This window comes from Monodon monoceros, unplaced genomic scaffold (assembly GCF_005190385.1).
Source record: "Monodon monoceros isolate NGI ecotype Baffin Bay Population unplaced genomic scaffold, NGI_Narwhal_1 Super_Scaffold_18, whole genome shotgun sequence".
Classification (NCBI taxonomy): domain Eukaryota; kingdom Metazoa; phylum Chordata; class Mammalia; order Artiodactyla; family Monodontidae; genus Monodon; species Monodon monoceros.
The window spans coordinates 59,492,697-59,507,777 of record NW_021703774.1 but is presented as its reverse complement, the minus strand read 5'-3'; the positions used below and the strand labels follow the sequence as shown (position 1 = coordinate 59,507,777).

The window sequence follows — 15,081 nt, the reverse complement described above, 5'->3', positions numbered from 1 at the left end:
CGTCATTCCTACCCACAATTTTCATAGTGACTCACGGAGTCTCACATATCCCATTCCTGTAGACCTTGCTCTCAGCTGGTAACAGCTGAAGAGGCATAATGTGTTATATCTCTTAGAGGGAGGGAGGGGAAGAGGGGGTGGCTCTCTTGAGCTTCAAAAACCTTGAAGAGTCGAACAATTGCAGCCACTAAAGGGAGTGTTTCTAAATTCAGCAGAATGTGGAGGGGTGCATTCTGATAGCTCTTCAACCCATACTGTGAAGGCAGCTGCCCACTGATCAGGCTTGTCCTACAAAGACTTCCTCTAGGGCACAACTGCATTTTGATGGGATTAAGAATTAAAACAGCCATATATTAGAGGCAGTGTATAGCCTGTGCAAAAAATGTAGGGTTCAGAGAGAACAGAGTTCAAATCCTAGGCACATTTGCTACTTTACAACCTCAGGAAAGTTCATGGCATCCTCTGGGTCTCAGTTTTCTCACATATAAGGGATAAAAATATCTGCCAAGGATTGTGAAGAATAAATATATGAAAGGGTAGAGGGACTTCCCTGGTGGTGCAGTGGATAGGACTCTGAGCTCCCAACACAGGGGCCCTGGGTTCAATCCCTGGTCAGGGAATTAGATGCCATGTGCATGCTGCAACTAAGTAGCCCACCTGCCACAACTAAGACCCAGTGCAACCAAAAAAATAAATATTAAAAAAAAAAAAGGTGAACCACTTGGCTATAAATGTAGTTCAGATATATGTAGGCTATAAAAAGAAAGAAAGAAAGAGTAGAGTGTCTGGCATATGGTGAGTGCTCAGAAACAGTTATAATTTGCACAGATTAATGCATTTGAGAGAACCTAGATCTAAGGAAATGCAAAGGGAAAACTTTGGGGGCTGGAGGTAGTTCTGAGAGTTCTAATTATCTGTATTAACTTTCAAAGCTTAAGATCCAATTCAAGTGACTTAAGAGAAACAGTATCATTCACTTGGCGTCTTTCTGCTATGTGGCCTATAGAAAGGGTAACCATATGTTCTTATATGCTTGGGACAGGTTCAGTTTGCCCAGTTGTGTAAGGCAACACAGTCCTAGTTTACACCTGTTGTCACAGTGTAATTATGAATAATGCCCCTTTAACTCTTAAAAGTATCCTGACGTGAACAATAAACTTTTCAGTCACCTAGGCATGGAGAATGTCAGCCCCACCTCTTTTTACTTCAATGAAACATTTTACAAGCTACTGATTTTCTTGATCTTAACAGCTGTCCAAGATCCCTGACACACCAAAAGCCAATAAATTAAAATATGAAAATACCTGTTTCGATATGCTTTCCATCACATACTTTTGTAGGGACAACTCCAGTTCAGGATCGGACTCCAGCATGCAAGCAAGCCTCAGGAGGTCTAAGAGGGCAGAAGGAGGGGCAGGCTCAGAAAGGGAAGCTTGGCTCTGCAGTGCTAGAAAGAGGCACCTCCCAGTCCCCATTCCCTTGGGCAGTGGTCTTCACTGTTCAGTCAGAACACTCTGGGCTACCTAGTGGCCAAATAGGGCCAAGGGAAATCCAATGAGAAGTTCTCAGAAGTTGTGGGTTTCCCAAAATTCAGTTGCGTGTAGCTCAAAACCCTCTTCTAATTGTCATCACGCTTCAGAACTTAAGGAGACTTTCACCTCCATACTCGGCCTAAAAGTCTTGCCACAGGTGATGGGAATGGAGAGATGAGGGAATGCCAATGGAGGACAATGGTGACAGAATGTAGGGGATGACAGAGTTGAAAGAGCAGCACAAGTAAGATTCAGGACACTGGCTTCTGATCTCAGGTTTGATACCAACTCACTGTGTGACTCTGGGCAAGTCGCTTCACTGCCCTGGTTGACTCCTACTTCCTTGTCCAGGGAAAATAAGCACTAGGGTTTCATTATCTCTATGGTTCTCGTTACTGTAATGGTTGATAGTTCCATACTCTAAAATAGGCTGATAGGAGGTGGTAAGAATGAGCTTGAAGAAATCAAAAAGTGAGGGAGAAAGGGAGGATGATAGGCTTTTAGCAGGGAGTAAAATAATGATAATGTGAAAAAAAATAGTTGAAAATTAACAACGGAGTCTGAAAGGGATACAAATTAAGAAGAAAATTAATTTTAAAGTCTTTATGGAATATATTCAAAACCTAGTATATTTAAAACACCATGCTAGGCACTGTGTGGGGAAAAAAGTCATTAGGAAACTTGGACTTTTTCCTGGAGGCACTGACTTATGGACACTCAAGTATAATATTTTTAGAAAATTTAAATAGAAAAGAGGCCAAATGGGCTAAAAGATTATAAAGACCAGAGAGATTCAGAGGAAGCAGGGGCCTAGACAAACTGGTTTAATCTGAAAAGGATTCAAAGGAGAACTAGGGATTTTACTCAATCTTGAATGACTTACAGCTTTTTACTAGAAGGATTGAGGAGGGCATTCCTAGCAGAGGGAACCAAGTTGGTTAAAGTCAAGAATGAGCACAGTATGTTACTCTAGCCTGCCTGGAGCCCCATGTGAATATTGGAGATTAACAAGAAATACACTAAATAGACTGTGGAAAAAGGCAAAGAGCTCTGGAAGAGAGCAGGAGTTGTAAAGGTCTAGACCATTACGGTGGCAACGGTTATGGGGACAAAATTTATAAAGAATTTGGCTGGCTTTCGTTTCTGGTACCTGAGAGTAACTTCTAGACCTTTGGGATTTCCCAGTTAATAGGATTGTCTCTGTTATTCACTGTGGGCCCTTTGGACCACACCTGAATTTATGCTAATGAGATGATTCAGGATAGGGGTCTATCTGGAAAGACCAAGCATATGATAAGAGGGTTGGGGCTTTGAGCCAGGTGATTAGAGCCTGACCTCCAGGACTTCTGAAGAGGGAATGGGGACTGGAGATTTAGTTCAATTGCAAGGCCAATGATTCAATCAACATGCCTACTTAATTAAATGCCAATAAAATCTCTGAACCCCCAAAAGCTTGGGTGAGCTTCCCTGGTTGGTAATCATACCTTGATGTGCAGGGAGAGTGATGTGTCCTGAGGATACAGAAGCTTCATGTTTGGGACTCTCCCAGACCTCACCCTATGTGTCTAGAGATAAATACAACACTGGTCTTCATTTGTATCCTTTACAATAAAGCCATCATTATAAGCATAGCACTTTCCTGAGTTCTGTGAGCTATAGTGAATTATTTATTGAACCTGAGAGCATTGTGGGAACCCTTGGATCTGTAGCCAATTGGTCAGAAGTGCAGGTGGCCTGGTGATCTCAGAACTTGCAGCTGGTGTCTGAAATAAGGAGAGTCTTATGGAGGACTCCACCTATATGTGCTAACTCCAGGTAATTAGCACCAGAATTGCACTGCACTATTGCAGTGACCAAAATAAGGCCAGAAGAAGCTCTTTATTGAAGGCATCATTAAGATCTAGGAGTTGGGATGGGATACATACAACTCAAGGAGTGTCACTAGACTTTCTCCATCCTTGGAGCTTTTGGGTTCTTGGCCTTTCCTGGTCAATTTTCCTGCAGTTCCCCTCAGTGTCCCTCCCACCCCATTACCTACTGCAATTTTGTAAAATTACAGTCTACTATTTGTGATGTTCAAAATATTCAAGACCTACACATAAATGATGAGAAAGAAAATGATTCAAAGATGTTTCTGAAGTTTCTAGTTTGGATGAAGAAACAGTTTTTAGGGAAAGATAAGTAGCATAGAATTTAGACAAAGTTGAAATAAATTTCTAGGCCCAAGATGGAGCTGTTCCCTACCCAGGGTGCCATGTCAGCAAACCAAGACTTAGATAATGTCTGTTTCCCTGTAAATGCTCCTCTTAACCAGAAATGCAATAATCCAGTCAACCAATCCCCAAATGCCAAGCCAACTCTGGGCCTTCTCACCCCACACAAGACTAACTATATGACCCCACCCAATCAGATATTTTTTATTTGTCTCTTCCTTTATTCTTTACCCTATAAAAGCTTCCTGCCCTCCGCACCATTTTGCAGAAGACTGTCTACTTCATGAAGTGTTAAAGTTTGTTTTGTATCACCTAAATTGTCCTGCTTTCCTCACCCTAGTCCCAGCCCTGTGGAGTCATGGGGAAATCCAGCATAGATGAAGGGTTCCACAAAATGTGGGTAGAGAAGACCAGACAGTCAAGGACAGATCCCTGAAATCATCAACATTTAAGGAATAGAAAGGGCACTGAAAATGGGTAGTTTGGGGGGTAAAAGCAAAACTAGGAAAGAATATTCTTGAAAGCAAGGAAAGAGGAGAAGGTAGTATCCAGAAAAAGAGAGTAATCTAAAGCCAAGCACCTAGTATGAGGCCTGAAGAGAGGTCAGTTGGTTTGGTAAGTTGATGGTTATTAGTGACCTTGACATAAACAGTCTCAGTAGACAGAAGAAGTGGACAGAAGCTGGATGTCAGGGGCTCAAGACTGACAAGTAGGTGAACACATGCCCCCTCACCTCCGAGGTGCATGTAATCAATGCTTATTAGGTGAATAAATAAATGAGAGGATAGAAGAAGAGGCAGAGACATACAGATTACTATTCTGAGAAGTTTGGTGGTGAAGGTTAGAAGGGAAAAGTAGGGTTCATAGAAGTTTTATTTTTTTCTTTTATCATGGAGAAGACTTACAAATGTTTGGACGACGACGGAAGGAGTCATTGCCAAGGGAGAGGTAGAGGACCCGAGGAAGGTTGTGGGGAATGGGAAGGAGGTCCCTTTTGTGTGCTGCTGGGACTGGGAGCTGTACTGAGGAGGCCAATCACTTGTAATGGAGCCCCTGACATTGGTATAAGACCCTACTGACCAATTGTAGAGGCAAAGGCTTTTGTCTATAGAGGGTACTTACTTTTGTGGTCACTAGAAGGATAATAATCCATGAAAGCCATACATCTTGTGAAAAATTCGTCAAAGTTAAAAGAAGGGGGTAGTTTTAAGAAATTAACCTAAATTGAAAAAGAAAAAAAGAGAAGTTTTTGGTTATTCTGAGGGCTGTCTGGTCCTTTGAATGTAATTTCTCAACAGAAAGGGCAGGGTGTATGCTTTTGAATATCCAGGGCATGATAAACAGAGACTAGCATACTTAAACAATGAAGAGATTTATTTGCATGTGACTACGTTAAAAATATCTTCGATTGGTCATTAAAATCTCAATCTTTGAGATACACAGAGGGCCATTCCAAGGGGCTGACCTGTATACTTTTCCAGTCTTAGAACTTTCTTCTTCTTTTTCTTATTCTTTTATAATATTTTAATTCAAATAAAGCCTGGTTAAACTGTACATCATTTCTTTCTTACAAGCGTAAAAAGACAAAGTGTGCTAATGCCCCAAAAGTTATCAGGAACAGCACCAGTAATAAGATTCATATCAAACCATGAACCCCAATATATGATACATGGAGAATGGCACAACCTCATTTCTGTGACATTCTTGCCCCCCAAATGGATAACCTTAGTCCAATAACGAGAAACTATCAGGCAAAACCAGACAGAGGGACACACACTAAAATAACTGATTAATGCTCTTCTTACACGTCAAGGTCATAAAAGACAAGGAAAAACTAAAAAACTGTTTTAGAGATTGCAGGAGGCTAGGTAAAAATAACAAAATGTGGTGTGAGATCACGGATAGAATCCTGGAACACTCCACTGAGGACTTTAGTGGGAAAACAGGTAAAATCCAAATAAGGCCTTTAATTAGTGAGTAGTATTGCACCAATGTTAATTTTCAGATTTTGACTATTGCACTCTGGTTATGAAGAATGCTAACATTTGGGGAAGCTGGGTAAGGGATATATGGAAACACTCATATTATTTTTGAACTTTCTTGTGAGTCTAAAATTAATTTAAAAATTAAAAACAATTTTTAAAGGTATAAGGAACGAATGAAGAAGATAGGGAATGGGGGGCATTGCTATCACCCAGCTAGGTCATGCAGCTGGGATGTGTATTACTGGGAGAGTGAGTGGGGTAGGGCTGTGAGGGTTGTAGACTGATGCATACCTAGTACATTGTGTGTGGGGGGGTGAGGGGGCTCTCAACTTTGCCTGCAATTCCATGTGTTCACCATCTCTTCTTTCCATCTGCCAAGCAGTCTCATTCTTGGTTCATCCAGCAGCACAGCTCTGCCCCCTTTCTCTAATTGGCTACATCCCAAGGACAGTTCTGCTTATAGTTGGTCTTCAACTTAACTACAGTGCTTTCTACTAGGCAGGGCCACAGGAAAAGTCTCTTCCTTCACTAATCTTTGCTGCCCCTGCTCACCTCCAATCCTCACCCTCGGTGATTCCTCAGCCTGAGTTAGGAGAGTGTTGAGTAGAGAACCTGAAGGCCAATGGCAGCCGTCAAAACTACAACCCTCTGCTCCTAGGGAATAGCCAGGAGACTTTTCCTTTCATTAAGGAAGGGCACTGGTCCCCCCAAAGGCCTCCATACCCAAATTCCACATCCTTAATTACCACGGAGAAGCCTGATCATTTCCTCTTGAACTCACCAGCCTTGGTTCCTCCCAGAGGAGGTGTTCTGGACCAATACTTTACTTATTTATTTATTTATTTACTTGGCTGTGTTGGGTCCTCGTTGCTGCGTGCAGGCTTTCCTCTAGTTTCAGGGAGCGGGGGCTACTCTTCATTGTGGTGCGCGGGCTTCTCATTGCAGTGGCTTCTCTTGTTGCGGAACACGGACTCTAGGCGCCCGGGCTTCAGTAGTTGTGTCATGAAGGCTCAGTAGTTGTGGCTCATGGGCCTAGCTGCTCTGTGGCATGTGGGATCTTCCTGGACAAGGGCTCGAACCCATGTCCCCTGCATTGGCAGGCGGATTCTTAACCACTGTGCCACCAGGGAAGTCCCTGGACCAATACTTTTTAATCTAACCCAGATTGACCCCATCCGAGTCTCCAGCCTGGAAGCTTCATGGAACCAGTGGCTTCCCAGTGGCTTTTCTGACAGGAGGCCCCTGGCACAGAATGGCAGAACTTTCTGCAAGTGACAGGATCACACCTACCTTTACTGCTCTCTGATCTGGAATCCTCTCAATTTCAATCATGCTCCGGTCACAGAGCTGCCAGCAGTTTGGTGATAGAATGACATCATTCATCTGCGCCATGTTCTGCGCCAGGCGCACGTCATCCACCGCCTGACCAATCACTAGAAAGTAGTTTCGAGTTTCATCTCCAAAGACCAACATGGTGATGTGGCCGGCAGCCAGGCCTGGCAAGAAGGCAAGCAATGGATTTGCATGAGAAGTTCTGGCTTGGTCCCCAGCAGCATGGGTTCTTGGACAAATCAGAATCTTGAGCATCCCAGAGCAAAATCTAGTTTCTAAAATTTTACATGGAAATCAGAGCAGTCTATTCTGGGCCTGGCCCTTCCCAAACTCCTTTTCTCCCAAAGCTAGCAAGTTACCTACTTGTTTTCACCTTTCTATGACATTTAGCTCCCTAGATATCTGGCCCTATCAGTCCCCAAAGTTATTTTATCTTTTATTCAATTTATTTATACTTTGACTTATTTACACTTCTTATTTATACAGAGGACAGTTTTAATGATTTCTGTTTGGGAACAACTTGCATTTTATCAGAGATTGTGGCTCTAGCTGAAAGGAAGCACTTAGGGTGAAATTTCAGGCAACAGCCAGAGAAGAAAAGGTAGGGGAAAGGAACAGGCATTTTGATGGTCAAGTTCTATCCCAAAAATGTGTCCTCCAGTTGTTTTCAAGTTGGGAGCTGAAGGTTTTGGTACCAAAGCAACAGAAGAGAGAATGTTGTAAAATATGACATGTATACGAAATGTATGTATACATGAACTGTAAGTGATACACAGTTCTTTTAAATGACTATAATTAACATAATCAAAATTTGGTGGGTTTTTTTTTTTGCAGTATGCAGGCCTCTCACGTCACAGAGCACAGGCTCCGGACGCGTAGGCTCAGCGGCCGTGGCTCACGGGCCCAGCCGCTCCGCGGCATGTGCAATCCTCCCAGACCAGGGCACGAACCCGTGTCCCCTGCATCGGCAGGTGGACTCTCAACCACTGCACCACCAGGGAAGCACCAAAATTTGTTTTTTATCTTCGCTCTCTGCCATGCTGATTTGTCAAAGCTGATTTCCCCTGATATATACATATGGTTTGTTTTCCCTCTGAAGCATACTGATGCTTAGGCTCATTAAAAGAAAAGTTACTGCAATAGAATAAAAACAAAAATAAACAAATGGGACCTAATCAAACTTACAAGCTTTTGCAAAGCAAAGGAAACCATAAAAACAAACAAAAAACAGAAAAGATGACCTACGGAATGGGAGAAAATATTTGCAAATGATGTGACAGACTAAGGCTTAATCTCCAAAATATACAAATGGTTCATACAACTCAACAACAAAAAAACAACCCAATCTAAAAATGGGGAGAAGACCTTAAGAGACATTTTTCCAAAGAAGACATACAGATGGCCAGTAGGCGCATGAAAAGATGCTCTTCATCACGAATTATTAGAGAAATGCAAATCAAAACTACAATGAGGTATCATCTCACACCAGTCAGAATGGCCATCATTAATAAGTCTACAAATAACAAATGCTGGAGAGGGTGTGGAGGAAAGGGAACTCCTACACTGTTGGTGGGAATGTAAGTTGGTTCAGCCACTATGGAAAACACTGTGGAGGTTCCTCAGAAAACTAAAAATAGAATTACCATATGACCCAGCAATCCCACTCCTGGGCATATACCTGGACAAAACTATAATTCAAAAAGACACATGCACCCCTATATTCATAGCAGCACAATTCACAATAGCCAAAACATGGAAACAACCTAAATGCCCATCGACAGGTGAATGGCTAAAGAAGATGTGGTACATATATACAATGGAATACTACCCAGCCATAAAAAAGAACGAAATAATGCCATTTGCAGTAACATGGATGCAACTAGAGATTATCATACTAGTGAAGTAAGTCAGAAAGAGAAAGACAAATACCGTATGATATCACTTATATGTGGAATCTAAAATATGGCACCAGTGAACCTATCTACAAAACAGGAACAGACTCATAGACATAGAGAACAGACTTGTGGTTGCCAAGGGAAGGACTGGGAGTTTGGGATTAGCAGATGTAAACTATTATATGTAGGATGGATAAACAACAAGGTCCTACTGTATAGCACAGGGAACTATATTGAATATCCTGTGATAAACCATAATGGAAAAGCATATAAAAAAAGAATGTATGTGTATAAGTGAGTCACTTTGCTGTACAGCAGAGATTGGCACAGCATTGTAAATTAACTATACTTCAATTTTAAAATTTTTTAAATAAATAAAATTAAATTAAAAAAAAAAGAAAAGGTACTGGAACCACTTCACTTCTCTAACAGCCAATCAGCATACACATGAAGGGTCCCCATCATTTTCCAAGAAGGATAATATGTCAAAAATCTCGAGGTGTTAACTTGGAAAAATAAGATTCAGTATTACAACAACTTTGATTATTTTTTCAACAGAAGATTTAACTAATTTGGAAATTCTGAATAACCTAAAGAAAACTGAGAAGCAGTTAATTGGATAACCTCTGATCTTCTCATCATCTATGATACTGGAGAATTATAAAGTTTACAAAGTTTAGTTAGGCAAAAGCGAACACCAACAGCATCAGCTGTAACTCATCATTTACACTTCTCAGAATCTCATTCCCCACCTGTGAAATCCTTTGATGCCCGTACCTGAGGACTGTGGTGAAGTGGAAATGACATAGTGTCATGTCTGCAACACAACTGGAAATATATGTGATGGTTATTGTACGTGTGAATTTAAGAAGGCCTCTATTAAGTGGAGCTGTGTCGCAGGTTGAACTTTTAAGCTTTTCTTGCACATGATTCTTATGACACGGGGGAGGACCAGTCTTACGACATTGCTGAATCCATGTAATCACAAGCTGCTCCCTGTTGTGCTTAATGATACATATTGTTGACAAAAGCAAGACCTAATCATAATAACAGCAATAGTAACGATAAAGACTATTTTGTGGAGTGGTGACTATGTGCCGGGTACTATACTAACCACTTAAATTTACTTTTTTGTAAGAGTCTATGGGGTAGATATTAGTTCTCTTAACTGATAAGTGAGGGAACCAAAATTCACATTCTGGTTAACCTAATCCAAAGTTCAAGACAAGATGGTGGACCTGCGTCATAGTGTTCTACTGTTTTCTCTTTAGGGGGGAGGTGCCTCAGGAGTCAGGACCTATATCCAAACTGCTATAGCATCTCTTCTTTCTCAAGAGCTTACCTATCTTGACTCGGACATCCAGGCCTTCTTCAGACTCCTGGGTCTCAAACAATCCATGGATCTCCAGGCTACATTTAATTACCACCGTGATGATGCTTTTCAGTTGCCTCCGCTCCACCTTCCACAGGGCTAGCAGAGCATCACCTTGAAAAGGAAGACACACCGGAGGTCCTGACCTGCCCTGGGGGCCAGTCTATTTTGTATGAAATCTGTACAGAATTATGCTTCAAACATTTCTCCACCCGGTCTGCTGGCCACTGTTTTCTCTGAGATGCCTCCTTTGTCAGAGCACAGGCCCCTCGGCATTCCTTTCTTACCCCTGCTATGTCGGTAAGCCCCCATACCTGCAAATTTTAAGATGTCTCCTCCAAAAATCAACACTTCTGAGAAAAAAAAAAAAAGAAAAGAAGGTAAAGTCAAACTCTGATTTCTTTCTTTCTTTTAAATTATGTAAGTTTCAGGTGTACAGAATAACTTTGATTTCTTAAAGCTAATAAAAAGAATCTACTCTTCAACAGTGGGATAGAAATTAGGTCAAGAGAAGAGCAATTCAGAGAATAGGTTTATACTAAAGATGTCATCTCAGACAAGGCATTTAAACCCATTTGAGTCTGTTTCCTCAACTGCAGAATGAGAACAGTGAACTAGATTATGTACCTGCTCTGTTTTTGTGAATGGGAAAAGATAGGAACGAAGATGGTGGGATTGCTGAGGAGGCTTAAGGACAGCTATCCTACTCCCATGATAATGGGACGTTCTTCACTGATCTATGTATGTTATGAGCAGGGGCTTGAGTGAGCGTGGGTGAGTACATGAGTGACAGGACTCCATAAGAACTGAAAATCAGAAAAAAACCACAACTATGGTCAACTTGGGTTTTGTTTATTACCAACTTGCATTTTGTTTATTTAGGCTTTCTGACATAAATGGACATTTTTCCTCTTATTTCTGCATCATCACAAATTTGTTGAGCACCGTTGTGCTGAGTGTAATGCAAAAAGGAATTAGATACAGTTTCTGCTTTTAATGGCAATCAAATTTTATTTAGTGGGTGATATTAAGATATTACTAGGGAATTCAGAGCCTGATAATGGACTAGACCTAAGATTTACCTTAATAGAATAAATCCTTTTCTTCATGAATAGTTCGAATTAATAATGCAAACAAGTTGGTAGGCAGAGGTTGAAAAGGAGACCAAAGTTTCAGTCAGCTGGAAGTACTTCAGAATCCATTATTAGGACACAAATTACTGACAAGTTGATTGTAAATCACTCATGTATTCATACCATATTCTCTTAATGACTGTGTTTGAGTTATACTGATGCTAGCTTTTTGGAGTTATTGAATATAACTAAAAGAATTACTACTACAGTTCTTTTAAAAGTAGTCTCTAATTTAGTTTTGTAACTAATGCAAAACTAATCCCTCAAATAGTCTGTGTTAATGAGGTTTGATTGCATTCCTTCATTTGTACTGTACTATATTTCAAAAAGACTAGTTTCATACACATTTCATGGAGACAATGAAGAATGCTAAGCAACAGTACTTTATCAGGTTATAACCACCAAATACAGAAAAACAATGAATTGAAATATGCTTAAGCCAGAAACCTATGGGGACACTTACTCTCCACTATTGCACTTATATAGTGGTTGAGGATCTCCACCAACTGCTCAGCCCCTCTGTCCATGTACATGGCTGTGCTGAACTTCTCAGTCATTGCAGTAAAACCTGTAACAAATGTGCTAGTTTCCTTGTGTGCTGGGAGGAACCAAACAGTCAGGAGAAGAGGACCACACTGGTGAGCAGTGGGCCTCAGCTTTTAAGAACTGGCAGGGTTTCTCTTAAATGATCTATGTGGCTGGTCAAGTGTCAGATATTGGGTCTTCTCTTTTTATTATTTTAGGGGTCAGGGAAAGGCACCAGATAACTCTTCCCTCCTAATTTCTCAACTTGTACAGGGATGACTGCAATTTCTTTAACTAGATATAGAACTTCCATTTCATGGCAATGAAAACTCATAAAATTCAAAGACTTCTGAAGAGGTGGCAAGTTTCCTGTTAAGCTGTAAACAACATCTGGAGAGGCCATTTCCTGAGGTCAATTTTGCCTGGGATGCTGTTGGGTGTGGGGGGTTGAGTCAGTTGGGACAGGGCCATTGGAGCCTGAAGTTCCAGGCCTGGGATGTGGACATCTTAAATATTTGCCCATTACTGGACATGCTGGGTAAGGGAAGAAGAAAGGGAGCCAGGTCCACGGGTTATCCCTCCTCCCTCCAGTTTTCTCAGTAGGAATATTTGCAGTAACAGCACAAAAACTTGAAAATGCCCCCCCCCCCACTCTGCAGTCAAGCTCTGCATGTAATTCCGATTCAAGCCTGTTGTTCCCCCACATTAAACATCCCTTTTGTGCTTGCCTGAAATATCAACAAACATCAAGACTCCATCAAAATAATCCACAGAAGGTCGCTCTGGAGAAAAATCTCCATAGACAATGAGGTCCGGTAAATGAGCTGCTATTTTGACGATGGGCCGATCCTGTGATTCATGTTCTCTTCGAGTGTTCATGTTAAGGCAGATGTTCAGGGTTGTATGGTCACCGCAGACAGTCCCCAGATAGACCTTCTGGAAAGCAAAGCTGAGAATGGAGGCAATCTGACTTACATTCATTCACTCACTTTCCTATTTCTTTCTTCCCTTTTGCTTTGTCTAACCTGTGGACTGCTTATTTAAGTGGTTGAGGTGATAATGGCTGAGTTGTTGACCATGCATTTCCGTGAAGGGGTGAGCCCTCAGGGTACAAGTGCTGTGGTAGAGGGGCCAGTAGCACTAATCCCTCCATCCAAGCCCCTTTTCCTTCTGTCCACATGTCCCCCCTTTCCCTCCCCCTCCCTTTTGGTCTCTCATCTTTTCTCTCTCCTTTTTGAAAATTAAAAGAGGAAGTGTAGACATGAGTTTATGTTTGTGAATATTTATATAAAGGTGAGTAGCAAAGTGGAGTATTATATGTAAGAAAGAGATTAAGTGTTTTAAGGTATAGGCATAAAGAAATAGAGGGAAAGAATTAAAAGGTGTGTGTGTGTGTGTAAGACTTTAAACTGTAAGTGGGAGGAAATATTGAAATTTTAACGTGTTATGCAGTTAGCTTTGAGAAAACTAGGATTTCCTAAGGCGTTCATTTAGCTGCTGGGGCTGATGAAATGATCATGCCTGAATGTTGTAAAAATCATGCTCTACCACCCTGAACAGGAATAGCATACCCAGTATTTTCAGAGCAATTCAAGTTCTTGGAATAAGTGATACAGATACTAAGTGAATTTAAAAAAGGAGGAACTGATACTCACCAACATGGAGGACGTGCTTAGTAATTTCAACCAAACATAGGTCATGTTTGGGTACATAAGAGTATTAGAAGGAAAAAGTGAGTTAACATATATCTTAGACTTCAGGAAAGCATTTTTTTTTTAAATCAGGGAAAACTTTAGTATATTAGTATATTTAACAAACAAAAAAAAACCTTAAAATGGATAGAAACCTCTAAAAATGAGCACTAAATATTAAGTGTTAGATAATCTTTAAAAGGAAAAACCTTGGTAAATGCAAATGTTAAGAAGTGAAAAAAAGGTAGAAGGAGAAGCATATGACTAAGGTTAAAAAAAATAAAAATATCATTAAAACACAGTATATGCTAGGAATAGTCAATAGATGACAAATACATCAAATAAAAAATTTCAGAGAGTGAATTTGATAAATGCTATATGAATTTATCAAAGAAGGGTGTGAGAATGCCCAGAATGAGCTGAGACTTAGGAAAAATGATGAAGTTAAGAAAACCCAGAGGGACTTTTAGGTTTTATTGAAAGCAAGGTAATTAATAAAAGAGGAATAAGGACAAAGCTTAACTAGGATGTACTACACAGCTCTTCTTTTGTTTCTGTCTTCTCCACTATGGAGAATTGAAAATATAACAAATATTGACAAGAAAGAGTTGAAGTCCAAGATAAGAAAGCAGTGATAAAAAACTAGTCATTTAAATTCAAGTAGCCATTCCCAGATAACCTATATCCACTGAAATATATGGAAATAACTGACAGATGTAATGTCAGTAATCTCAAAGAATAATGGAGAATGAGAGAGAGGTTGGAAAACTAGAGACGGGTACATTCTCTTCTGAATTTCAAAAGATGAGACTACATGTGGATTCCTGAAAACACCGTCTGGTAAACGTGATGTATCAGTCAGTATAAGCTAGGTTTTGCTTCATTAACAAAAAAATCCAAAATCTCAATGGCTTGAAATAGCCAATGCTTATTTCTTATTCATTTCCTGCTGGTGCTACATGTCCATTGTAGGTTGTCTGAGGCCCTACTCTATCGTTGCCTTCACTTTGGGACACAGGCTGGGACATTTTGGTTGTGGAGACAGTGGGAAAAGAGGATTTGATTGCAGACTCGTTCTTAAAGTGTTTTCCCAGAAGCGATATATTTCATTTCCACTCAAATGACATTGGCCAAAGCAAGTTATGCAACATATCTAATTTCACCTAAGTGGGAAAGTGCAATTCTACCATGTGTGCAGTGAGAGTGAGAGCTGGGATATTTGTGAGTTATCATACTTGATAATATGTGAGCACTTAATCAGTAACAGGTGATTAATCATACTTGATAATATGTGAGCACTTAATCAGTAACAGGTGATTAAAAGGAGTCAAAAGGGATTCAGAGCTGAGAACAAACTAGCCTTATTTCTTTTTTTTTTTTTTTTTTGCGGTACACGGGCCTCT

At 40.6% G+C, this 15,081-nt stretch overlaps 1 protein-coding gene across 1 annotated transcript in view; it reads right to left on the bottom strand.

Annotated features, from left to right (window-relative positions):
- ADCY10 (adenylate cyclase 10) overlaps positions 1 to 12,887 on the bottom strand; it is a 96,321-nt gene extending 83,434 nt beyond the window's left edge. Inside the window, exons 1-7 of the mRNA XM_029229372.1 lie at positions 12,716 to 12,887; positions 11,926 to 12,030; positions 10,644 to 10,682; positions 10,300 to 10,443; positions 7,021 to 7,226; positions 4,868 to 4,964; positions 1,305 to 1,393 (exon numbers count right to left, since the gene is read on the bottom strand). Of these exons, the coding sequence (XP_029085205.1) occupies positions 1,305 to 1,393; positions 4,868 to 4,964; positions 7,021 to 7,226; positions 10,300 to 10,443; positions 10,644 to 10,682; positions 11,926 to 12,030; positions 12,716 to 12,866 (831 nt within the window). The 5' untranslated portion in view covers positions 12,867 to 12,887. The remainder of the gene's footprint in view (positions 1 to 1,304; positions 1,394 to 4,867; positions 4,965 to 7,020; positions 7,227 to 10,299; positions 10,444 to 10,643; positions 10,683 to 11,925; positions 12,031 to 12,715) is intronic.
- Positions 12,888 to 15,081: the final 2,194 nt, after the last annotated feature.